This window comes from Marmota monax, unplaced genomic scaffold (assembly GCF_021218885.2).
Source record: "Marmota monax isolate L192 unplaced genomic scaffold, Marmota_monax_Labrador192_F-V1.1 WCK01_AAM20220418_F8-fsc00006, whole genome shotgun sequence".
Taxonomy (NCBI): Eukaryota; Metazoa; Chordata; class Mammalia; order Rodentia; family Sciuridae; genus Marmota; species Marmota monax.
The window spans coordinates 10,050,039-10,075,772 of NW_026693712.1; the positions used below are offsets into that span (position 1 = coordinate 10,050,039).

A 25,734-nucleotide genomic window follows, 5' to 3' on the forward strand; every position below is an offset into this window, starting at 1 on the left:
CTGTCCCAGTGCTGGCCACCATGCTCCCTTGGGGGGCCCTGCTCATTAGCCCCATGGCATTCCTCCAGGCTTCCTCACACTGCCTCAGACCTCAGATGACCTTGGCCGGAGGACTATACCTCCCTGGGCTCACCCCGGCCACTCTGAACCCAGGCAGCCCTGGGCAGAGGTGCCCGGGCCTCCCTTTGTCCCAGTCTGCTCTCTGTTTGCGGGTCTAGGGGGGCTCAGTGCAGGGCTCAGCTGGAGCCCCTGGCTATCCAGGATATAGGCAGGAAGGAGCCTTCCTGTCCCATCAGTTCATATGCTTCAATCTCTGGAACCTTCTGTTTCCGGCACTTTGGCCAGAGCCAAACTAAACATTAACCCTTCCTACTCCATGCCCAAAGCTGTCATTGCCATTCTTCCCATGCTCAAACCAGCACTTCTCCAACCTGAGTGTGTTTAGGAACCACCTGGGGATCTTGCCAAAATGCAAATTCACATTCAGGAGGTCTGGAGTGGGACCCAGGTGTCTGCATTTCTGACAAGTTCCCAGGTCTGTGACCAAAGTGAGTTGCAAGATGCTAGAGCACAGAATCCTTTAAAGACTGGAAAATACTAAGATCATGATGTCATTGATATCTTTCTGTCCCAAATAGTAACTTGGGACTTGATTTGCGTTAAGGCCAAGGGTCAGTTTCATCACAGTAGTATTGTCCTGCTTTTTGTCTTACCATACACTTGTGCGTTATGATAAAAGCTAACCTGTATTGAACAATGCTGAGACCTTTATGCTTATTGTACCTTTTAAATCTCATATCAAGCATTTTCTTGTCTCCATCATATGGAGGATAACACTGAGCCTCAGAAACGTCTCCATGATTGCACAGCTACTAACCCTGGCTGGATGACTTCCCTCACTCTAGTATCTTCACTACAGAACTAACTACATTGCCTTGTGGTATTTTGTGCAAGTTCTGAGATAGGTCTCAGGCTCACCCTTACTTTTTTAATCATCTAAAAAAGTAAGGGTGAGCCTGAGACCTATCTCAGAACTTGCACAAAGGTGAGTAACTATCTTAAAGTCACAGAGGCAAGCTGAAGGACCAGGACTTGCGCTCTGGCCATGATTCCCACGTGTTTCTCTCCACCCTGCATGCCCTGAGGAAGCAGAAGACTGATATGAACCTGTGGGGTCTGGGACATGTACAAGAGGCTGTCACATCCTGCCTAAGAAAACCAGACCTGGACCAGAGTGCCAAGTTCAAATTCAAACTGCATTATTCCTCAGCTCCGAGACCTTTGACAAGTTACTTCGCCTGCCAGTGACTCAGTTTTCTCCTCTGTGAAGGGAGGCTAACAACAGTACCTGCCTCATTCGGTGGCTGTGAGAATTTCTTCCACCAAGCTCGTCGTGCCTGGGCCTGCTCAGAGCAGAAGCTCACCACAGTCAGCTGCTCCCTGCCTCTGCAGACTTCACCTTGCTGACCTGTGCTGCGCAGGCCTCCGAGGGTCTGTCTCTCTCAGCAGGAGCTTAGCTCCAGAAGGTGTGGGCTGGACTATGATACTGCGTCTGCTCAGCACAGGTGCGCCAGGTGTGTTTGACAAGAGAAGGGATGTATAGATGTCCACTCTTTGGATTTTCTTTTAAATGGAAATTGTCTGTAGAGATGGTGGCATTATTGGGAAAATGTGACATTGTTGTCTCTCTGCAGCAGTCAAGCTTCTCCTCAAATTTGTGGAATAGAAGCTAAAGATGGGATTGGATGGGACAGCTCACTCATGAGTGCTCCCCACTGGTAGGCACTTCCTGCCTCACCCCCAGGCACAGATGTGAGCAGCTTTTGGGATACACATTTTCCAGGACATGACGCCTGGGCTGAGGAGACCTAAGGGATGTTCCTCAGTTTCAGAGGGGTGGAGCCCGGCTGATTCCCAGGCTGTGCAATTCCTAGAGCCACTGAGTGGTACTGCTCCAGGGTGCGCTGCTGAACCCAGAGCTGGGTGAAAGGAGCCTGGAGACCTGCTGTCCCCAGAGTGACAGAGAAGCAAGGGTTCTGGATGGATTGGAGAGGCTAGGAGGGGCTCCTATTTAAAGCAGGAATTCATTTAAAATAATTTCAACCAAACTTGAGTTGGCTGAGAAAGAAAACTTTTCAGATAGAATCATGAACTTCTCTGGCACCCTTAGGGACACACCAAACATCAGTTAATGTAATTTCAAAGCATTTACTGAATGCTAAATATGTGTCAGGGGGGCCACTTGGGGGTTAGGAAAAATAAACAAGATATTGTCCCAGTAGGCATCCTCTCTATTCAGTTTCTCTCTCTCTCTCTCTCTCTCTCTGCACGCACAGTCACAATTAGTGACTCACAGGGGACGTCCCAGTAAATGCAGTAAGGCAGGCACCAAGGGCAGCGAGCTGTCCAAGGCCTGCGGCTGTGGTTCTCATTTACAAGTTCCCAATCTGCTCTGCTGTCATGTGCCCGAGTCTTGAGTTCAGGGTTGCTGGCAATTCGGCTCTACGCCAAGCATTCTGAAACCCTCTGGTGTCAGGATTCCTTTTTACTTTTAGAAATTATGGAGTACCCTGGGGTATTTTATCTGTCAATATTGACTGCATTAACCCCGCTTGGCAGCATTTGGGGTTTCTTTAAATCTCTGTTCTTCTCCCTCCCTGTCTTCCTTTTCCTCTCGTTTCTTTCTTTCTGTCCATGATTGCACATCTACTAACTCTGACTGGCCGAATTCCTCATTCTAGTATCTTCACCACAGAAATATATTTCCGTGTGGTATTTGTGCAAGTTCTGAGGTAGGTCTCAGGCTCACCCTTACTTTTTTAGATGAAGAAAGAAGTAAGGGTGGTTCCAATATCTGCCAATATAAACTGCATTAACATTGAAACCTGAGACCTTCTAGAACCACAAGAACACACTCTTGGAGTGGACACATCTTCCCATGTCCCCTCAGGAAATCTCCACTGCACACACTCAGAGAATGAGTGAGGCAGGCGTGTGACATCTTAGTACTATTTATATAAAAGCACTTTTGACCTTATGGACCCCTTGAAAGCATTTTGGGGATCCCTCAGATATCCCCTATCCCAACACCTACCTTGAGAACTGCTGTGCTCAGTGAATGAACCCAGATTGCTCAGCTTATTGAGTTTCTTTCTTTCCTTTTTTTGCGTTACTGGGAATTGAACCCAGGGGCACTTCACCACTGAGCTACATCTCCAGCCCTTTTAATTTTTTTTTTTAAATATATTCTTTTAGTTGTAGATGAACACTATACCTTTTTAAAATTTATTTTTATGTGGTTCTGAGGATTGAACCCAATGCCTCATATTTGCTAGGCAAGAGCTTTACCACTGAGCTACAACTCAAGTCTAGCCCTTGTGATTTTTGAAACAGAGTCTTGCTAAGTTGCCCAGGCTGGCCTTGAAGTGGCAATCCTCCTGTCTCAGCCTCCTGACTAGCTGGGTTTACAGGCATGTGCCCCCCTGCTTGGCAGCATTTTGGGTTTCTTTAAATCTCTTTTCTTCTCCCTCCCTGTCTTCCTTTTTCTCTCGTTTCTTTCCTTCTGTCTGAGGTTCCAACCCTTTCTTGCTGCTCCTAGCAAGTACCTGCATGTGGCGGTATTCCTGCTTCTAAGTGCTCTGCCTTACTGCTTCCAATACATACAATAAACTTTGTTACTGTTGCTTCTAATAAGAACAATGCAGTTCCCCGTGAGTTCTCTGTATTTATCATATGAGCTTTAGTATCCAAGCTTCATAACAGCATTTTTTGTTTCCTTCCTGGTCTTTGATGGGATTCTTCACATGAGACCTTGACTTTTACGTGCTTTTCATTTAACAGAGATGTGATCACTGGAGTCCAAACAGATTGGAAGAGAAGGAAGGGCCTGAGCCAGGGAGAAGCAGAGGAAGAGCGAAAGGCTGCCTAGTCCTGGTGTTGGTTTCAACAGCTATGATCTTAGCTCAGTGCAGCAGAGGCTGGCAGAGGTACTGCTGGGCTTCCTCTCCAAGTCCTCCCCCTGAGGGGTCAGGGTGTGACTTCACTGGGGCTCCCAACTCTTTGACTGGGGACCCCTTCACCTGTGGGTGGGCAGCCCTCACTGTAGGGTTGACATTCTCTCTCTCTCTCTCTCTTTTTGTACCCGGGATTGAACCCAGGGGTGCTTAATCACGGAGCCACATTCCCAGCTCTTTTTCATATTTTTTAGAGACAGGGTCTCGCTAAGTTGATGAGGCTGGGTTTGAATTCTCAATCCTCCTGCTTCAGCCTCCAAGTCCAGCCTGACATTCCTTCTCCATGGCCCTCTTTCTAATGAGCCTATTTGAATATCACAGCCCTGACTGTGAGGACCTCACAGAAGAAAATCAGGTTACTCAAAGAGAATACCAGACATAACTAGGGGATCTCACCTGATAGAACCTTCTGTATATCATGGATACCAGAAACCTTCAGCCAGCACCAGGCTTTTCTAGAACAGTGCAGAACTCACCCCAAGACAGCCTTCAAGTGCAGCAAATATAGAAACGCTTTCAATGAGAGCTTTGTTTTTAGTATTGGAGAATCCAACCACAGGGATTTCATCCATCAGAGAATTTAATTTGAGAGAAGTCATATGGGTATAATGCAAATGACAAATAATTCTGGCCAGGGCTCACACGTACCACAGAAGTCATATGGGTATAATGCAAATGACAAATAATTCTGGCCAGGGCTCACACGTACCACTAGGATAGCTGCCTCGAATTTCAGAAAGACTGAGTTTTCTAGGGGTTGTTGGTAACATCAGTTCCTGAACCTCTTATCCAGAGAGTGACCTGGTAGTCTTAGGATCTGGAATCTACATTTTAATAAGCACTCCACCCGGGTGATTCCATTGTAACCAGTTCAAATTTCAACCTTTGCAAAATACTCCACCAAACGTCCTACAGGGAGCATGTATGAAATTCAGGAATATGGTGAAAACCCATACTCCTTAAAAAAATCACTGGACTGACCCTCTTTTTTTTTTTTTTTTAAATTTATTTATTTTTAGTTCTCGGCGGACACAACATCTTTGTTGGTATGTGGTGCTGAGTATCGAACCCGGGCCGCACGCATGCCAGGCGAGCGCGCTACTGCTTGAGCCACATCCCCAGCCCATGGACTGACCCTCTTGAGATAACTGAGAGTCGAGGGAATAAGAGCCCCAAGAGAAGATGGTAAATGGCTGGAATATGGAGTATTACTTTGATTAGGCACAGTTGTATGACTTTGGGGACAGATTCATGATGAGTACTAGGATTTCCTTTTTTGGGTTCCAGGGATCGAACCCAGGGTCTCATGCATACAAGGCAAGTACTCTACCTTGAGGTTATATCCCTACCCTAGTATTGGGATTCTTATACTGCCATTTCTGAGCTGAAGAGAGCTCTGGTTTTGTCTTATGTAAAATGAGAATAGTGGGATCCCAGCCTCAAGGGCAGGGAGGCCGAAGGTCATGCCTCTAGGCCCTTAGCATAACACTACATCTGGTACAAATACACACTAAATGACAGCCATATTGCTTATTGTTGTTGTCACTTGCTACTTCCTGACACTTCCTAGAACCATGCAGATTCCAAAGTACTGATCAGATAGTATTTGGTGACAGATGTGTGTTTGTTGTAATAAGCTCAGTGAGGACAGAGCCTGAATCTTAATCAGCACTTGGTAGATGCCCAGTGAACACTAATTCAATAGATATAATATTTTGATGACCTAGTCTAATCTTCATTTATTTATTTATTGGTATCAGGGATGGAATTTAGGGGCACTTAACCACTGAGCCACATCCCCAGCCCTTTTTTTGTATTTTATTTAGGAACAGGGTCTCACTAAGTTGCTGAAGGTCTTGCTTTAGCTGAGGCTAGATTTGAACTTGACATCCTCCTGTCTCAGCCTCCTGAGCCGCTGAGATTATGGTGTGCAACACTGTGCTGGCTAATCCACTCATTTTAAAGATGTAAAAAGTGAGGACCAAAGAAAGAGGTTACCTGACTTGACTATGATCACATGACCACTTGAGAAAATAGTATCTAGTGCTAAATTCACACAAAACTTGATGCTTGAGTCATTGGAAGAGTGGCTAAGAACACAGTCCATGGACAATCAGGCTCCCCTCCCGGCTTGGTCATTTTTCAGCTGTGGGCCCCTGAGGAAATTTCTTAATTTTCCTAAGCTTCCAATTGATGTGCAGACAGTGGACATAATAACAGTAGCTGCTTCACAAGCTCATGGTGAAGATGAAATATGTGTTGTATAAGGAGCTCATCACACTGCACAGCTGCTCTCTTCATTCCTATGTGACCTCCAGCATGAAGTTTCAGGTGCACTGGTATGTATAGGTGGGGGATAGGCCAAGAGGACATCATGGATTGTACCAAATCTCCCCACCTGGATTGCCCATGGCTTTGGGCCCAAGACAGAGCTCAGAATGGTTGTAGCAGGAGGCAGTGGCTCCCCTTTCCTCAGGGTGCTCCCATTTCAAGGATCCTTCCATGCCAGGTGAGGGGGCAAAATTCGTTAGTTGGAGGGGCAGACATACAACCCAGAACTGTGCCCTTACCATCCCCAGTCAGGAAGACCTCATTCACCAGTTCCTAACCTGCCCTCTCCCATCTTTACTACTGGTCCAGGTCTTTTGTCCTGTCTGGGGGCAGAGAGGGGGCCTCAATCAGGACATGCTGGCCTTTATGTCTAAAGTTAATTTAGTACCATAAGCAAATTTCATTCTTCTTACTTGGTTTAGGTTAATATTGGAGTGGTATGGTGAATTCCAAGGATTAAAACAACAACAAGAAGGAAGAAATGAACTAATTATTGTTCATAAATTTTCAATATTTAAAGTGGGTCAGGCACAGAAACGCAAGGTAGGGGATAGCCTCATTCTCTAGGCTGCAAAAACATTTTTCAAATATGATGATAACCTATTTAAAAATACATCTAAGATTAAACTAAGGAATGCTTATTGTTTTGGAGAGTACTCAACTAAAACTAAGATCAAATTTCTCTCTGCTCCTCCATCCTCCCAAGTACAATAAAATAAAAACAGGATGTTATGAAGCCCTAAGCAACTTAGCAAGACCTGTCTCAAAATAAAAAATAAAAAAAAACCAGGCTGGGGATGTGGCTTAGTGGGTTCAATCCTTAGTATCAAAAAAAAAAAAAAAAAAAAAAAAGATGTTATACAGCAGAAATTTAGCCCCAAGCTGAAAGTGCTGTCTCTGGCTCCCAGGATGCAGTGCAGCTGGAATGAAACCTTCAATCAAAAGACATTCATTGCAACCAGTAAGGGTGATCACACAGAAGCTCATAACTATTTAAAAATTTCAAAGGTTATGAGTCTAATTCCCATGACAAAAGACAAATTAAGAATTAAACTTCTGCCAACCTCAGGTTGGGCTCATACAGGCTGGGCACCAGAGCTGAGCACCTTGACACATGACCTCATGCCCATGTACCTTTCAGACTCTGGAACTGACAAAAATGCTTGGTGACAGTGTGGAAGTTACAACTTTGATAAATTCAAAGCAGCAGGGAGAAATGCCATTTCCCTTTCCCCCACCTCACTGTTTGAGAAGCATCTTTCTAGAGGAGACAGAGACAACTCCATCCTTCTTTGTTTTTAGTCAGAAGAAATGCAGCTGGCCCAATTTTAAAATGGAAAATAAGAAGAGTTTTTGGACTGTGGTTTTATGAAAGGCCTACAATTTTTCTTTGGGTTTATTCAGATTTCCTTTCTTATTTCTATGCAGCAAAATAACCCAATTTACATCTCATAAAGGCTCCTGTTTGGAGAGAGAGAAACAGTGTTACTTTGAAAAATTTTGATTATGATTTTAGAGATAATTTTCTACATACTGTATTTTAACAAGCTGGCACAATAATAGCGTCTGATCCTTTAGAACTGTGGTGTGTGTGTGTGTGTGTGTGTGTGTTCTCCAAAGACTCCATATTGCTGAACTTGAATCCCTCCCGTGGGAATGGCTGCTGATGGATTCAGTGATTTATTTTGTCATTGATGAATTTTAATTCTAACACATAATTGGGGAATAATTATAAGTAACAGATATTGAGTAACCCCATCTACCTGAGTGTATATCCTGTTCCCTATTTTCTAGCCGTGGACACTGATAAATTGTCCCTGCTTCATGTACCTCACGTATGTCACTGGTGATCTGTGAGTGTGTCTTCTCAGTGGGAATGGGCCCTGATATACATGAAAGTGCTTAGAATGGTGTCCGACACCTGTAGGCACTCAAGAAATGTTATTTATATTACTCTTCATTACTGTTCTGAGGCATACCCTACTTTAAGAGATTTACATGTGTTATTTATATCAATTAATTTGTACACCAAGGTGAGACAGCCCATTTTACAGGTGTGGGATCTGAGCACTGCAGAACAGGAGGGGCAGTTATGATGTCTCTTCCAGTTCCCCCCAACATGCTGCTTCTGTCAGTGCCCAACTCAGGGTTCATTCTGCAGAGGCAGCAACTCCACAGTAAGGCAGGTAGCAGTGCCTATTCTACTCTTTGGCTCGGAAATCTCTCTTTCCCTGGCCCTTCTCTTCCAAGTTGCTGCAAGTCTACCCAGCTGGGAACACAGGGATGTCTCACTTCCTTCCTCTGAATTTACAAGATCTCTTCTGTGCATCCAAGGGAAGACCAGATAGCGGACAGAACGTCGGAGGGGACTGCACTGGTTGGAACCCCACTGTTTATCACCCAAATACTTCCTGTTGTCCCAATGTGGATGGGGAAGATCATGGTGCACTCAGGATGGAAAAGAGTCAAAGCAAGCCCAGCTGCATACCCAGGGCCTGGTGCTCAGTGCTTCCCAGGAGTTAAATATAGCCCCTATGAGAGGGAGGGCAAGGGGTGGTGAGGTCACCTTGGAAGGCTTTTGTGTGTGTTAATGAGAGCTATTGCAGGAAACTGAATATCCTTTTATGCTGAAAAGAATAGTAGCAGTTTGACTCCCCAGGATAGAAACAGAAACATCATAAGGAAGGGAGGTGGGAAGGACCAGTGGGAAGAACTTGGGTTCTAGCTCCTCCCCTTACTAGTGTGCAACTCTAAGTCAGTTCCTTAACCACTCTGACCACCATCTTCCTCTTCATAAGAAGAGGTTTAGAAAACCCCTGCATGAGGGGGAAATGAGGAATGGCTGGGGAAGGGTTTGCACACCCAGGGCTTATTATTAGGGGTGGCAGACTCGCACCGTTCTCTCACCTCATGTTACTTCAGCTCAGGGAGGTTACAAATGAATGGGAAAGCAGGTCTTGGGGGTGTTTTTGGTGACTTTATCCCCAGGAGCCAGGCTAGGGCGACAGGCTTGGGAAGTTCTGCATCTTCAATGCTCTTCCTAGCAGCAGCTCGGTCCCCGTTCTTGTCATCCACCAGGAGGCTCTCCCTTGGGGCACCTCATTTCTAGCTCTGGGCCACCAGGGAAGCCCAGCCTCCTCTCCTTAAGTCATTTCCAGACCACACAGGAGGAGGTGGGGGCCAGCCACCGAGGAAATAACTTTTGGCTGTGGGACTGGGCTCTCCCAGAATTGTTCCTTTGTCTGCGGATTCCTCCCTGTTTAGCTCACAAAGGAAATGTTTCCAGGAGGAAGTGGAAAACCGTGACACACTGGCTCAGCTTTCCACGCTGCAAGATGGCAGCTGCTTCCTTTTGGGTGGCCTGCACCATCTCCTTCACCAAGCCTGGGGAACCAGAGCAGGCCCAGGGGTGGTCTGGGATACCTGTCAATAAAAGCAGGTAGGAATTGCAAGCTCCTAAGTGATCATCAGATGTTGTACTAAGCATTTTGCATGAATTACCTCATTTAATTCTCCTAATGACCCCACAAGATACCTTCTGTTTTTACCTGCTGTTTTTACACATAGACCAAGTGAAGTTCAAAGAGGCAGTCATTTGTGTAAAGGCACACAGCAAGCAGATTGAGATTCAAAGCTAGCCTTAACTCCAGAGGTTCAGCTTCCAATTGCTGCAATATAATACCTTCTAGCCTTTTTTAGTTGAATACTTCCTAAATGAAGATACTGTGCCTAGCATTTTCATTTATTTTTAAAAATAGCTGGGTGTGGTGGGACACACCTGTAATCCCAGAGACTCGGGAGGCTGAGGCAGGAGGATTACAAATGCAAAGCCAACTTTATCAACTTAGTGAGACCCTAAGTAATATAAGGAGACCCTGTCTCAAATAAAAAATAAAAATAAAAAGCGCTGGGGATGTGGCTCGGGGTTAAAAGCCCTCTGGGTTCAATTCAAAACTAAAAATTTCTTTTTTTTCTTTCTTTTCTTTTTTTTACTGAACAAACAAAAAACACCCCCCCCCCCCAAAAAAAAAGCCTAACTAAATAAAAAGGTCTCAGGTGGACAAAATTGGACTTATCCCAATCTTTGCTTCACATGAAACATTCATCAGTGGCCCATGAGCCTCTCACTTTCATTTAGTTGCTGCAGAGCTCATCATGCCCCTCTGTCCCTCATATGTAGTTTTGCTGCAACTGCTGTGCTCCTGAAAACATGCATTTACAATTTTAGTTGTTAAATATACATTTAAAAATTTTAGTTGTGCCGGGTGCTGTGACACATGCCCATAATCCCAGCGGCTCTGGAGACTGAGGCAGGAGGATCATGAGTTCAAAGTCAGCCTCAGCAACAGGGAGGCACTAAGCAACTCAGTGAGAGTGTGTCTCTAAATAAAATACAAAATAGGGCTGGGGGTGTGGCTCAGTGGTCGAGTGCCCCTGAGTTCAATCTCCGGTGCCAAAAAAAAAAATTAGTTTTAAATATACATTAAATTTTTGTTGTTGTTAAAATTTTGGTTGTGATCTCCAAAAAGAGGACAATGCTATAGGTAATGTTTTTTGGCTTTTTCTTTTAATATGCTGCAAAGATTGATTCTTATTGCCATCTGTCCCTGTGTTCATTCCTCTGATTGTTGGATGTTACTCCATTGGGAGAAAATTCTCGGTGCCTAACACTCTGTGCCTATGCCCTCATTTATTCTTTGCAACAGCCATGTGTAGAAGGAACTCTTCCCTGTTACTGACAGAAAACTGAGGCCCAGACAGTTTAACTCTGATGCTGCTTCTTTTTTTTGCAGTGCTGGGAATTGAACCCAGGGCCTTGTGCACACTAGGCAAATGCTCTGCCACTAAGCTGTATTCCCAGCCCTTCAGAGAGGTTAACTGTGGCCTGGGTTGGAATATTTCTGGCCTCCACTGTGTGCCATGTTTTGGTGTAGTGGAGAAAACATAGGCACTGGAGCCAGAATCCAGGGGCCCCAGCCCTGGCCACATGCTAACTGACCATGCAGCACTGGGCAGGTTGCTTCACGACTGGTACCCTCAGGTTCCTCAGCATCTGAGTGGGGGATCGAGACTGCCCGCTTACCTCTAGGCCTGTTGTGAGACCCAAGTCTGGCTGAGCTGGGTGATTTGAGAGCACCCTGCAGTTTTGTAAATCATCAACTGTGATTAATAGTAATTGCACCACTACTTGTCACCTCCAGCCTCCACTCCCAGCTGAACAACAGAAACTGTGGGACTCAGGGACAAGGCTGACCAGTACTCCACTCAGAAGGGTGCAAGATTAGGTGACAAGTCAGCTCACAGAAGCCCTAGTGTGAAGGAACGAGAAGAGCTTCTGCAGATGCCTGAGGGTGCGCTAATGGGAATCTAGCTGAGGTTGGTTCTTGCACTACAGTTGGGCTTGTGAGGTGCGAGAGAAAGGTCCTCTTCCATGGAATGGAAGAACGACCCTGGATGAATGTCTCCTCTGCTTCTCCACTAACAATTCTGTACAATAACCTCTATCTGGTTTTTCCTTTCTAGTTTTTCTCACCACCTCCCTTAAATGGGGTTTTGTTCTGTCGCTAGTCTTAAACTCCTGGGTTCAAGGATCCTCCCACCTCAGCCTCCTAGTAGCTGAGACTACAGGTGCTTGCCCCAAAGCCTTGCTGATTAACTCTACTTGAAATTGGAGAGTTGAAACCTTTACCTGGCTCTGCTCTTCAACACCAAGGTGAGCTAATCTTAGTCTAAGGATTTGCGTCAGCTCCTAACTGGCCACTTCTGTCCAACCCCTACCCCACCCCCCTTTGCATTCTGATGTGAGCTCACTGCTTGCTGGCTTTATTTAACAATGGCCCCAAATTGCAGCACATCATAATCTCTTCCTGCTCACAGCTGGTCAACAGCTACCTGGGGCCCGGATGTCAGCTTTCCTTTGTGATACTGGTGACAAAGAGGCTCACAGGCTCCCACTTCCTTATTCCCACTCTCTCTGTCATTCCATCTCTTCCCAGAGTGGCCATGCAAGGAAAGGAGCGAGAGTGAAATGCTGCAGAGATAACTTGGATTCCTCTCCAACTGATGAAGGAGCCAATCACTCACAAACGTGTATTTCAAGCTTTCACGTTTTTAAAAAGATTGAACACTTCTGAGAGCTTTCCCTGCCTGAATCCAGTCATCTCTCATTGGTAAATCAGAGATTGTTATCTCCATTTTTTTTTTTGTGTGGATTTAACTGAGACCCCGTGGGGTAAGTGCAGAGTGGAAGGAGCAGCGCCAGGATCCCCCCACCCCCACTGCAACCGGAGACTGCAGCTGTGGCACTTGGTTCTGGGTCTGGCCTTATCTGCCTCTATTATTAGGTACCCATCACGGGCAGCCCAACCTCTAAGGACAGGGACACACCCAGTTAGGGACCTGGAGAATAGGCTCCACTCTTTGGAAGGATCTGGAGGTCTCATTTCCACCTGTCCTCGGTGCTCCAGGCCTGCTGCCCTGTTTTGCTGCCCTGTGCACTCTCTGGACTTTTCTTTAGTCCTCTCCCCATTTTTTTTTCCCACCTAAAAGACCATCCCACAGTGTTCCTGAGGTTCTTGGCTAAAAAGTGACACTTGGGTCTTCTGGTTCTTTACATATTCTCTTTGATGGACACTCGCCAGATCTGATCCAAGTCACTGGCACTGTGGCCAAGTCTCATTTTCTCTGTTACAGTGGGAGATTCGGGGTGCAGGGACCCTGAGCTTACCCCCTGAGACCCCTCAAAGCTGCACCTGGTTGCTGGCTGGAGGTGAGGAAAAGCCATCAGTCTCCCTGACTTCCTGGCACAGTCCCAGAAGATCACTTTTCTTTTTGGTTCAAGTGGAGCTAAAAAAAAATCGCCCTTGGTTTGCTATCAGCAGGATCGGCTCTCAGCACACCCTTCAACAAGAATGGGCAGGAAGGGTAAATATTTATTCTACAAATGAATAAATCTGATTCCATCTTCAAAAGCAAGCTTTGGTATAAATTACCATAATTTCTCCATTCTAAGATGCCAACTGATTGGAAGATGTTTTTATCTATTGAACAACATCTTTTGCAAAACAAGAAAAAGCAGATAAATATGTCAATTGTAAGATATGTTCTGAGTTATTAGAAAAATGTGTCTTGTATCAATGAAATAAAAACATATATGGTTAATTTTGATTTTAATTTTCTTCTTTTGGCTCTGGTGTTCCTAGAAAAGAAGGTTCCCAACCCCTCACTCACTCAGGGTGATATATGGGCTGGTCATTTGTCCTGGCCAAGTTAGCCCCGAACTCCTGCTGGGTCAGCAAGGGCACTTCATGGCCATTGATGGCTGCCCCATGCCCTGTGAAGTCAACCCATAGGCTTTTCTCCCAGCCGAGATATGCTCTGCTGATAGACCACGTTAGGGGTTCTGTGGAACACTCACTGAGGGGTCTGTCAAGTGACCTGCTGCCCCTTGGGCCTTAGTTTCTCTCGTGATAAAATTAGGAGCACAGGGTTAGATGAGTGGTTTTCAAGTGCTCTTCTGCGGAAACCTATGAGATGTGCAGAGCTTCCCTAAGGACCCCCAGGAGGAGGAGGAGGGATGGGGTGGGTGGGCTCAGTGCTCACATTCCCACCTCACCTTTTGAGCAGTTCTATGTCTTCAGATTTTTTCAAAGGATTTGAAGGCTAAAAGTAATTTGAAAAACACCATTAAATGGCATTCTGGAGTCCTTCCAACACTACTGTTGAACCCACTCTTGTGTGGTGAAGGCCAGGGCTTCATTTCTGTCTGGACACGCCCTCAGAACCCTCCCCCTCTGCTGTGCACTGCTGATCTCTCCACTATTTACACCAGGCGCTGGCAAACAAACAAACAAACAAACAAAAATTTTCCTAAAGATCCAGATAGTCATGTTTTAGGCTTTGCGGTCCACATATGGCCTCTGTTTCAACCACTCAACTCTGCTCTTATAGTGAAAAAATAGCCACAGACCATACAGAATGAATGCATGTGGCTGCATGCCAATAAAACTTTCTTTACAATAACAGGTGGTGGGTGGGTATTATGTATGATTTCTGCACTATGATACTTTGACCTGACAGGTGAAGAAATTGAATCCCATTTAGGGGATTTGAGGAGTCAGGCTGGAACCCCTGTCTCCCAACATTGAGAGGGCTCCTCCACCCTACCCTGCTCACCTAGCAATGACTCTTGCTCTAAATTGAATCACGGGCATCTGGGGACGATGCCTGGACAAGACACATGTTCCACTTTTCTCTCTCAGGAGATCAGTTTTCCTCTAGGTTCTTAGAGGGCTATAAAAAGCCCCTCAGCTTGCCTTCTGTGTGGCATGCTGTTGGTAAATTCCCCAGAGCTGGAATGACTGCAATGTGGTGCCACATTCTGCCCCTGCCACAGCCTGACAGCTGTGCCAAGAAGAATCAAGCCTGGCCAGCTTTGTACCTCTGCCGCCCACTCTGGGCGTGACTGGGATTCCCCAGATGGAATTTGAGGTGGAGGACAAGCCCTGCCTGGGCCTTCTGGGTCAGTTTCTTCATTGATCCCAGGAGCATGAGAGGTTCTTGAGTTCTAAACTCCAGAACTCTTGAGGGCTACAGTGGGGAAGGCAAGTCATTAAACTTCACATGGGCTACTTGGCTGGACCCTTCCACTGATGGAGGGTGTTTCCTGGAATGGTTACGATTCCCTTCCCCTTCTCTTCTCAGAATCCTTCCTGTCCCCACCTTGAATTTTTTACTTAGTTCTGTGGCTTACCTAGCTAATCTTTCATATAATAACTAACTTGGGGGTGAGGGGCTTCAAGGTTCATGGAGAAGCAGTGGACAGCAATGGAGGCAGGCGGGGCTGGGTAAATAAATGGACTTTTCTAAAATCCAGTTTCTTAATCTGTAAAATGGGAATAATGACAGTATTTACTTCAGGATTTGAGTCATGGTGAATGCTCAGTGGAAGTGGCATTTTTTTTTCTCTTTTTTTGGTATTGGGAATTGAATCCAGGACTGCTTTAACCTCTGAGCCACATTCTCAGCCCTTTTTATATTTTATTTAAAGACAGGGTCATGCTGAGTTGCTTAAGGCCTCGCTAAATTGCTCTGAAATCGTGATCCTCCTGCCCTGGCCTCCTCCACAGCTACTGGGATTACAGGCATGTGCTACTGTTCCTTGCCTGTAAGTAGCATTTGGCTATAAATGTTAAGTGTTTACTGTATGCTAGACACTGGAGGTATGATGCAGAAGACACCCCTAAACATCAGGATTCATATATACATAGAGGAAACATTTCAATAAATACATTCAAATCTTCTAAAAGCCCAGCCTGAGGAGAGGGCTGGGCAGAAGTGGGGATGTGGCAGGAAGTTCCCACAGGGGAGTGATGTTGAGCTGGTCTCTCCCAGGAAGGGGAGGGAGTACTGCAATCATCTTTTAGAACTCAGTTTTTGCACGGGTCCAATGGGGGAGACTGTCTCTGTTCTCCATTTCATTGCCAGGGTTGAGGGAAGTCACAGAAGCAAAACCCAGGGCTGAAAGTCTCCAGAAAAGGACTGTGGTGGTCCATTCTTCTGATGATCCTCCCTATCCCATGAGTTCCTTCTTCCCCATAGAAACCCCTAGTAAAAGGCGACTGAGAGTGTGTATGATTACCATGGACAGAGGTGGCTCAGCATCTGCAGGAAATCCTCAGCATCCCTGAGGCTAGGCTGAAGTGCACACCACCGAGGATGTCAAAATGCTTCTCGAAGTTCCAGGCTTTATTAAAGTATTAAGTGAGTGGCCAAACCAGGGCTAGGAGTGAGATTTTGGCTTCCATGTCCAGACCCATTTCTACCCTGGCACTTGTGCTGGGATATTTATTGGGGGTCAGAGTTCACATAACCTGAGAGTCTGTGGCAGAGGCCATCGGGTGAGTGAGGAAGGAGAAGCTTGAGGGGAACAGTGTATCTCAGGAGGTCCATTCTGCACAAAGATTTTTTTTTGGCGGGGGAAATATAAGGGGAGTTTTAACATAATGGGGCTTTAATAAAACATTTTGCATGCCTTTTTGAAGAAAATGAGACATTTCGAGCTTTCAGAGAGGCTACTTTGAGTAACAGACCCAGATTCTAGAGTCCCGTTTAGTTGAAAAGTGTGAAAGGAGAAACTAGAATAGGCAACAGGGGATCCTGGAAGTGTTCGAGCTGGGTTAAGGATGGTAGTAAAAGCAGCGCCTAAGGACAGAGGCTGTCACCCTGGGAGAACAACAGAATCACCTAAGGCTTTGCAACAAAGGCAGATTTCTCAATCTCAACCCAGACCCACTGATCAGATCTCAGGTATTTCTTCAGGTGGCTCTACAGGGCATGATACTGAGGCCAGCTGGATTTGAGAACCACTTCTTCAGACAAATAGGGAATGGTCCTTAAGGCAGGCTGGAGAAGGCAAGAGTGGAAACAGGAAGCTCCTGCAGGAGGCAACAGGATATAGGAAGCCATCCAAGATCCATCTCCCAATAATAGTCAACAGGATTTGGGATTTAATTGTATAAAGGCAAAGGAAGTGATGGGTAGTGATAAAGTCCTACATTTGCTGTCTGTATGTTGGAAATCATTGAATTGGAGAATCCTGGGACGGAAAATGGCCACATCCAACTTCCACTCTGTGAACTGTATACTCTCAGTGTCATTTATCCATCATCTTGATGGACACTTCTTGAGCAGGTATTATGTGCTACCTATGGTACTGGGTGCTGGGAAAAGGGATGTAAACCAGGAAAGAAGAGCCCTGTCCTCACAGAGTTCCCATCAACAGCTAACTCAGGCCCACAGTCAACCAGAACTGTGAAAATGGCAACCAGTGAAGCACCGGGGGCTCCGAGCACCTGCAACAGGGAGTGTAGCATGGGAGATTAGAAAAATGCACCCTTGAGGAAGAAACGTTTTCGCAGAGAGTTAGGATTAGCAGGGGTGGCCCAGGTGAAGGCACAAAGTATTCAAGGCTGGAAGGACAAAGTCCAGTATGAGGACAGCACACAGCAAGAGGCAGGCAGGGCCAAGGGAGCAGAGAGCAGATGGTGCAGGCCTGGAGGGCCACCACAAGGGCTGTCACTTATATCTTACAAACAGTGACAACTGAAGGGTTGAAGCCTGATCCGATCGATAGTTTTAAATAACTAAATAACTTAAATGCATTAGACTTTCTTCTTCACAAATTCCATCCTTGAACACAAATCATCACAAATTTCCTTAAAAACTATGATACAGTCCGCATCTAAATAAAAGGGGAATGCTTGAGGGAGCACGTACCCTCCTAGAAGGCCTGTTCTCTACTGTGGACTAAAGGTTCATGACCATAGAAACCTCTTGATTATTAAGTGACAGGAGTCCTTAATCTACAGAATGTGGGTTCCCTGGGAGCCATTCTGTGGCTTCTCTGATCCAGGGTCACTCATGCTCTGCTTCCTTATGTCCCTGGGCGGCTCGGAGTCTATCTTTGAGCAGTTCTTTTCATTAGTGTGCTTCTCCTAGATTGAACCCAAATCAACTCCCGTTTAAGCTCTTGTAGGGCCTTCTGGGAAGCCTGCCTATTATCACTCCTACAAGACTGCTACTTGGAAACTGCACCCCTGTCCCACCTTCAAATTTGGTCTTGTTCACAAACACCCCCATTTCCTTCCATAGCTCCTCACGCGGCTGTGTTGTTAACAGAAAAAGAGAAACAGGAAGGGTCGTCTGATGTGGTGGTGAATAAGATAAGTTCAAAATTGGGTCACTGTGAGGTTGAGCTGACCTCTGAGTGGAAATGTACCACAGGCAGGAGGTGATGTAGGAAAGAAGCCCAATCATGGCTGTTAATGGGCATCCTTTCCATGGGCTTGGTTCTCTGCAGGAGAGAGATGAGAGAGAGCTGAGCTGGTGGGAGCAAGGGGGGAGAAGGCCTACAGCATCACAGGAGATAGAATAAGAAGATATAGACAGAGCAAGTGAGAAGGTACGGCAAGAGGGAGAAGATGGGAATTAACAGCTGGTAATCTGCTGCTGTGGGCCCGGTACTGGGTGCTCAGCAGATATCACTTCATGCTAGTCTCCCCATTTTGGGGTCATTCCTCCTACTTTATGATCTGAGGGAACCACTTAGTTATCCATCTTGCCTTAGAGAAGGAGAGGCCCAAAGGCTCTGAGCAGCTGTAACAGTGGGATCAGGTGGAAAGAAAGCCTGCTTCAGGAGAAAAAGTTTCCTGGAGGGATGGAGAGGTGGCTGTTTAACCTGGACTTATTTGACTCCAAAACCTGCGCAAAATAAGAGTGTATCAGAAAGGAGACGGAGCTACAGAGAAGTCCTGGAGATGGGATGTGGAAGAGGTGAAAGATGACACAAGAGGAAGAAGCCACATGTGACCCTTCTAAGGGGCTTTCAGCCTAGGGTGTGATTGGAAGTGAGGCTGCAGGAGGTGAAGAGAGGTGTGGGAAGGAACAGGAGACTGCGAATGCCCAATATTTATTTGAGAAGTTTGGCCCGGAAAGGAAGGAAGACAGGGCTTAGGGGCCGGGGTGGTGTGTGTGTGTAAGGGAGGAGGGTATAAATGGCTTCACTTTTTTGTTCAGTTGAATTTTTTTTTTTTTTTTTTTTTTAAGTAAGAAGGGTATGAGAAGCTGGGGTGTGAGATGGCATCCAAAAGCAGGATTGTTTTTCTGGACCAAAAATGAGAATGGAGTAATGATAGGTTCTTGGCAGAGGGTGGGGAGGGAGGAACTTACTTGGCAAGTGGCTCACCCATGTGAAAAGGGGAGTTTGAAACTGGTATTAGAGGGGGAGGCAGAAAAAAACCCTGACTAAAAGAGAAGCCAAACACCACAAGGGTCAATGGTGACAAGGAAATGGAAGCAGGGCCCAGTGACCAGCAGAGCCCTCTAATAGGGAGGGGAGTAAGGCTAAGTATTATGCCCCCACGGGACTCCTTAAGCCTACTGCAGCATGCTGGTAACATCCGAGTGCTAGCCTATGTGCATTACTTTCTCATGGCATACCTGATGAAGATACTGAAGATCAGAGAAGTCAGATCTGTCCTAGATCAGATAGCTAGAAAATTGCAATCAGAACTGAAGCCCAGCTGGGTATGGTGGCAGCTCGGGAGGCTGAGGCAGGAGGATCTCCAGTTCAAAGCCAGCCTCAGCAAAAGTGAGGCACTAAGCAACTCAGTGAGACCCTGCCTCTAAATAAATATAAAATAGGGCTGGGGATGTGGCTCAGTGGTTGAGTGCCCCTGAGTTTAATCCCTAGTACACCCCCACCCCTGAAAAAAAAAAAAAGAGAAACAAAACGAAGCAAAACCTCAAGCCCAGATCTGTCCTTTCTCTGAACCATTTAACTCTGCTGAGTCCTCAGGCTGGCAAGGATAACCTCATAGTCACAACAATTTACAATATATTTTGTGTAGAACTACAAAGGTTCCCAACACAAAGAAATGATAAATGTTTAAGAATATGGAAATGCTAACGAGCTTGATTTGATCATTATGTATTAGATACATGTATTGAATTACCACACTGTACCCATATAAACACTTATTTAATAAGGTCATTTTGCACTGATTTTTTGTCATATAAGTGTTTATATGGGTAAGAAGGTACAAATGAGCTTATTAAATATGTCGGGATGGAAAGGATAATTATAATAATCTTTCCTTTAAAAAGGATCAGACTGATAGAAGGAGTAGGATGGGAACTTGGATGTCAGGTAAGTCTGTTTGGGAATCCATAGCTTTGGGGACAGAAGGCTGGAGGAGCAGCTCCACATGGGGTTAGCTATGAACTGCTCGGTCAATGTGGATGCTAAAGAGAAAATGTGGCCTTCCTAATGTGGATCTCAAAGCTGGCCCAACAGAGGCAAGACAGTCAGAATGGATTCTTCCATCATCTCTGGAGTAACAAGAATGTCATTCAGTGAAAAGCAGGGAATCAAATTATTTCTTGGATTGCCCTTTAGATAACACTATCTCCCAAAGCATATAGAACACAGCAGAAGAAACTCCCAGCGTGAAAAAGAACTAGGTGTGAAGTAGAAAGGGAAGTCAATCACATCCCATGAGCCAGAGAGATCAAACCTAATGTTGGGCATAAAGGATGCAAATCTTAAAAATCACAGAAAATTTAGACCCAAGACTTTAAAGAGAAGATGGTTCAAGGACGGAAAAGTTTGAAAAAGCAAAACTGTAGTGACCTCACCATAATTAGTAGGTGTGAACAGGTAGAATAAGAGAAAATGGACATGCTGACATCTGCATCAATATTTTATCAGTCAGAAATGTCGGTTGGACAGTGATCTGATGATCAAGGTCAGAGATGGATTTCCAAGGGACAAGCACCATGGAGGAACTGCAGGACGCAAAGATGATGTGACATATTCCCTGTCTTTGTTTTGCACACAAAACTATCTAGCTCAGTGCTTACAACTGAGTAGAGAACCAAAAACGATCACCCTAATTGGATCAGCCTACAGAAGAAACAAAGGACATTTTATACAGCAGTTTTATTACATTGAGTCTGATTTTTAAAAATTACAGTTATTTTTTTGATACTAGAGATTGAACTCAGGGGCACTCAACCACTGAGCCACATCCCCAGCCCTATTTCATAATTTTATTTAGGGAAAGGGTCTCACTGAGTTGATTGATGCCTCACTTTTGTTGAGGCTGGTTTTGAACTCACGATCCTCCTGCCTCAGCCTCCTGAGCTGCTGGGATTACAGGTGTGTGCCACCACGCCCAGATAAAAATTACAATTCTTACAATAGCCAACATTTTTTAAGTGGATCTCTTCCTATATATTGTCTGAAGTATTTTCCATGCATTTAATATTTGCAATCCCGAGAAATAAGTATTATCAGTATCCACATTTTATCTTCATTCGAGGATAGAAAGTTGGTTAACTTGTCCTGTGAAAGGTGGTGGCTCTGGTCATTGAGTTTACCTGTGTGCTACCTTCACCAATGGCTGATTCTCTTTGTATGGTAATCACGAATCAGGAAATCCTGCTGGGAGGAATTCCATTATATGTGGTTTCTATGTCTGTTACTGTATCACAGAAATCCTGCTTCAATCATGGGAAGCCACATATCCTGCAAGAAGAGAAATTCTTCCCAGGTTTGTTTCCATTCTCTAGCCACTTGACCTTGAAGCTGAGCTTTTATGCTATAATTGTGAAAAACATCTGCACAGTTTTGCTGAGGTGTGATGGCGGTCCCCTGGGCCTGGAGAAGTAAGTCTGACATCTAGGCTTATTCTAGGCCCTGGAGTTCATATGTTCAAGCTCTAACCCCCATGTGACCATATTTAAAAAGAGGGCCTTTAGGAAGTAATTAAGGTTAAATGAGGTGAGAAGGATGGGCCCTAATCTGGAGTCCTTGTAGGAAAACAAAGAGACAGTAGAAAAGAGGTCATATGTAGATGCAGTAAGAAGGTAGCTCTTCTGGCCAGGAAGAGAGGCCTCATCAGAAATTACCCTTACAGCTCCTAGATCTTAGATCTCCAGCATCTAGAACAGTGGGAAAATAAAGTTCTTTTGACAAAGTCACCCAATCTGTGGAATTTTGCTATGGTAGTTGGAGATGACTGATATATGGGCTGAGCCTGCTTCCCTATGAGCTGGGATTAATGACAGTTCCTGCCCATAGCTTCTATCCTAAGGGTTGTTCTGAGAGAAATCATGTGAAAAGCTAAGCATGGAGCCTGGCACCCAGAAAGAGTTTAATGATTTCAGTGTTGTCATTGTTAATACTAACGTGTACTCCCTAATTCCTTGCATGTGACATTCCTACCTAGATATGATAGGAATGAGGTTAAAATGAGATCTCCTCTTAAACCTTCTCTAACAACAAGAAAGAGTGTACACCTACTTACCTGGGAACAGGGGCACCAAGGAAGGTGTGCTAAAACTATGTTTTAAAACTCATGCTCTAGCTTAAAAACACACAGATTTTGTATTCTAATTCATAAGACAGTCACATTTACCTGAATTGATTTTAATTCTTAAAATGTTTTCATAAAACTGATGGGAAGAATGGGAAGTTATACTCCATGTATGTATAATATGACAAAATACATTCTACTGTCATGTATATATATAAAGAACAAATAAAAATTTTAAAAAAATCCAATTATGGCTACCAACTGCTTGGTATCTACTGTGATTAAACAACAACAATAACAACAACAAAATCTGAGGTTTTAGACAGATAACCTGGTCTTGTGTGCCCTAGTCATCACACAACCACTTAAAGGTTGAGGCGCACTTTGCAAGCCATGAAGAATGGTTCTGATGTAAGGATTTAGAAATATTCTTTAAAAAAATCACCATTACGACTAATCAACTGAAAATGCACTCTTAAGCATATCATCTTACTCAGGTTAGCAGCCTGAGCTGACCATGTGCCAGGCACCAGGTCAGCAGAGGGATCACAACAGAGCTATTCCCTGCCTTCTGGAAGCTCAGTTCTGGGCAGAGGAGGAAGACAGTGGAGGATTAACTCTATACTTTTTTTTTTTTTTTTAATTCTGGCAATGCTGGATATCCAGCCCAAGGCCTTGTGCATGCTGGCTAGGGCTTCCTTGATGAGTCCTGGACTTGCTCTATACAGCAAATAGCACATTACCCACGACAAGAACTGGGAAAGAGAAGGAAAGCAGACTAGACAGAGAAGGTCTGAGTCCACAAATGCTCTGAGCACCAAGGTATTGCAGAAGTCTGGCTTCCCAGTGAGCATCTTTGGAGGCAGCCTTCGGAAGGGGTGGCATTTAAAGCATTTAAAGCTTTGTGAATTATTGTCACCCTGTTTCCCTCAAGTCCGGGTAGGCCTACTTATGGATTTTTGTACTGGAGACCAGACAGTGGTATAGGAGAATGCTGGTGCTCTTTGTCTTGGTGGGGACAGCAGGGCTGAGGAATGGTGGGAGGTACTGCTTTTCTTCTTTCTGGTTTTCCTCCTCAGTGAGAGCATGAACCCTGGCTGAGAAGTTAGTTAACAGGTGAGAAATACCTTACAGATCATGGCCTTAGTTTGCAATGGAACTTCTCCCATTTCCTGCCTGCTCTGGGGGAGGGGAGGAGATAAAGCGAGGGTGGAAGGGTATTTTGTTTGGGGGAGGGGTGGTTGGGTCTACCGTGGCCCTCTGAGCCTGGCTTCACCTGAACTAGCGGTTATCCCCCACACCACACCTGCTCAGGCACTGAGTCCTTGTCCCTAGGACTTTTTAAGTGATTTCACCCTCCTGGTCACTCCTCAGCATAGTAAACAGGCAGATTGGGGGAAGGGTATAAAGTTATTGTGGGCAGGGGGGATTTTCCATTAATAATAGTAATTTAAACAACAACTCTTCTCATGATGGCACATTTGCCAGTTTACCAAGTGCCTTCAAACCTGTGATCTCTTTGGATCCCAGAGGTGCCAGCTGGAACCCCTACTTTCTGATTTCAGCCTTTGGCACTGCCCCATGTCCAGACAAGCCACTTCTTTACAGACACTCTTTACAGGCACCCACATGCCTATTGCAATGTTTACATCTTTACATAGGATGCGCGCTGCCCCCACCCCAACCTCCTTGAATGCCTCTCTCAATGCTCTAGACAATCCCAATTTCCGTAGTTCCTATCACTTCTATGAAACTGCTATCAAATACACGCAAGCATGCGCGCAGGCGCGCTCACAACAGCCCCTCCTTCCAAAGCCCTAGGAAGCTGCAAACTTTGTCTCCAGGGACTTCTCCCCAGGCGCACAGCAGGGGCTTCGCACGTCTCTGTGTTTGGCGAGCGTGATCTGTAAACCGTATTTTATTCTTCCTGCGTGGAGTGGGATGGGAGGAGCTCGCTGGCCTCAGGAATGTGCTGTTTATGAAGTTAGGAATTGGAGGGTATGGAAACTCCAATTTCACACACAGGAGTTGAGTCAGCCCCAGGATAAGAGGGACTGACGCGCACCGGGCTGCTCTAGCTGCAGGAGGCACCTGTAGACACCGCACCGCGCGCGTCTTCCAGTCCCCCACCCGCACCAGTCCTGTCGCTACTCAGCCCCCGCCCTACCGCCCACCTTTTTCCCGACTTAGAGCTCCCAGGTCCCCCTTTCCCGCCCCAAGCAGCAACAAGTGCGGGCGCCGCGGCTCCTCTTACCCCGGCCTCTGTCCATGGCGCCGCCGGGATCCCCCGGGCGCGGGGCCGCAGGGCACCGAGGCTCCTGCGAGGCTGGCGGCCGGCGCGCTGCTCTCTCGAAGGCCGGCGAGTGGCCAGCGCGCTTGGCGGTCCCCTCCCCCAGACAGGATGCTCGCCGCGCGCCCCCGCCCCGCCCGCGCCCGCCCCTCCGCGCCGCTCCCGGAATAGACCCGGAGAAGCCTCGCTCCCTGGCCGCGGGCCGGTGTCCCGTGTCCAGCACACGCCCGCGCCACGCCCTGCCTCCTGCACGCCCTTCGCGGCCCTTCCGCTGGCCTTGGAGGGCCCGCTTCCCGGTCCACACGCTTTGGTGCCAGTGCCCGCGTGGCCCCTCCAGGCTAGACCAGGGCGCTGCGGCAGTGCTCGCACTCCCCTAGCCATGGGGGGCTACCTCACGTGTCAGCCCACTCCATCTTTGATGCAGACTGTTAGAACTTGTGTTTCTCTCATGGGAACGCAAAATTTCCATCAGAGAAACACAAGTTCTAATGTGTTGAGAACACAAGTTCTCAAATGCAAAACCTCTTTCCCTGAAGTTGTCACCCATTTCCTGGCTCTGGATTTATCTTCTCTATTCCAAGCGTCTCTCCTGAGCACCTTCTAGCGCCAGATAGTGGACCTGGAACTAGGCTGTTAGAATGTCAATAACTGTGTGAAAAAAGGCGTGAGATGATCATAAAAAACAACAAGATTTTAAAAAAGAAAACCACTCCGGAAAAGGAGCGATTGCCAAAAGATGGGCAATGACTTGGGACAGCGCCAACTTTTGAAGTTTCTAGTGTACTAAAAAGTGCAGAAATGCCAAAATGGAGTGATAAAAATTGTGTAAATGAATAGCCATAGCATACAAAATACAGTGCAATATTAGTGTGCTCCTTTCAAGATACTAAAAGAATGTAGAATGTATTCAGTGTGGTCCAGGAATGGGATTTAAGTTTAAAGTTATATGAAACATGTCAATTCCTTCATCCTATTAGTATATCACCGTGAAAATAGGTGTAACTCATTTGTAGACAACATCAAATGCCTGAATTTAAGACCCTTCCTAAAGCAAAGTCCAAGCCCAATTGTCCACCTGGAAATTCCAACTCACCATCATGGGCCAGGCCATGTTGCCTGAGTCACCACTTAGCACATTCTGGCACCTGGAATACCTTGTATAAAGGCATAGAGGCAAGAGAGGGCCCTGTAAAGAGCATCCTATACCTTCTTGTACCGGGAA

General features: G+C 45.9%; 1 protein-coding gene across 2 annotated transcripts in view; it reads right to left on the reverse strand.

The window, feature by feature from the left end:
- The window catches only part of Afap1l1 (actin filament associated protein 1 like 1), a 59,179-nt gene extending 34,580 nt beyond the window's left edge, over window positions 1-24,599 (reverse strand). For both annotated transcript variants that reach the window (XM_046460290.2, XM_046460289.2), the window contains exon 1: window positions 24,477-24,599. In XM_046460290.2, the coding sequence (XP_046316246.1) occupies window positions 24,477-24,492 (16 nt within the window). In that variant the 5' untranslated portion in view covers window positions 24,493-24,599. The remainder of the gene's footprint in view (window positions 1-24,476) is intronic.
- Window positions 24,600-25,734: the final 1,135 nt, after the last annotated feature.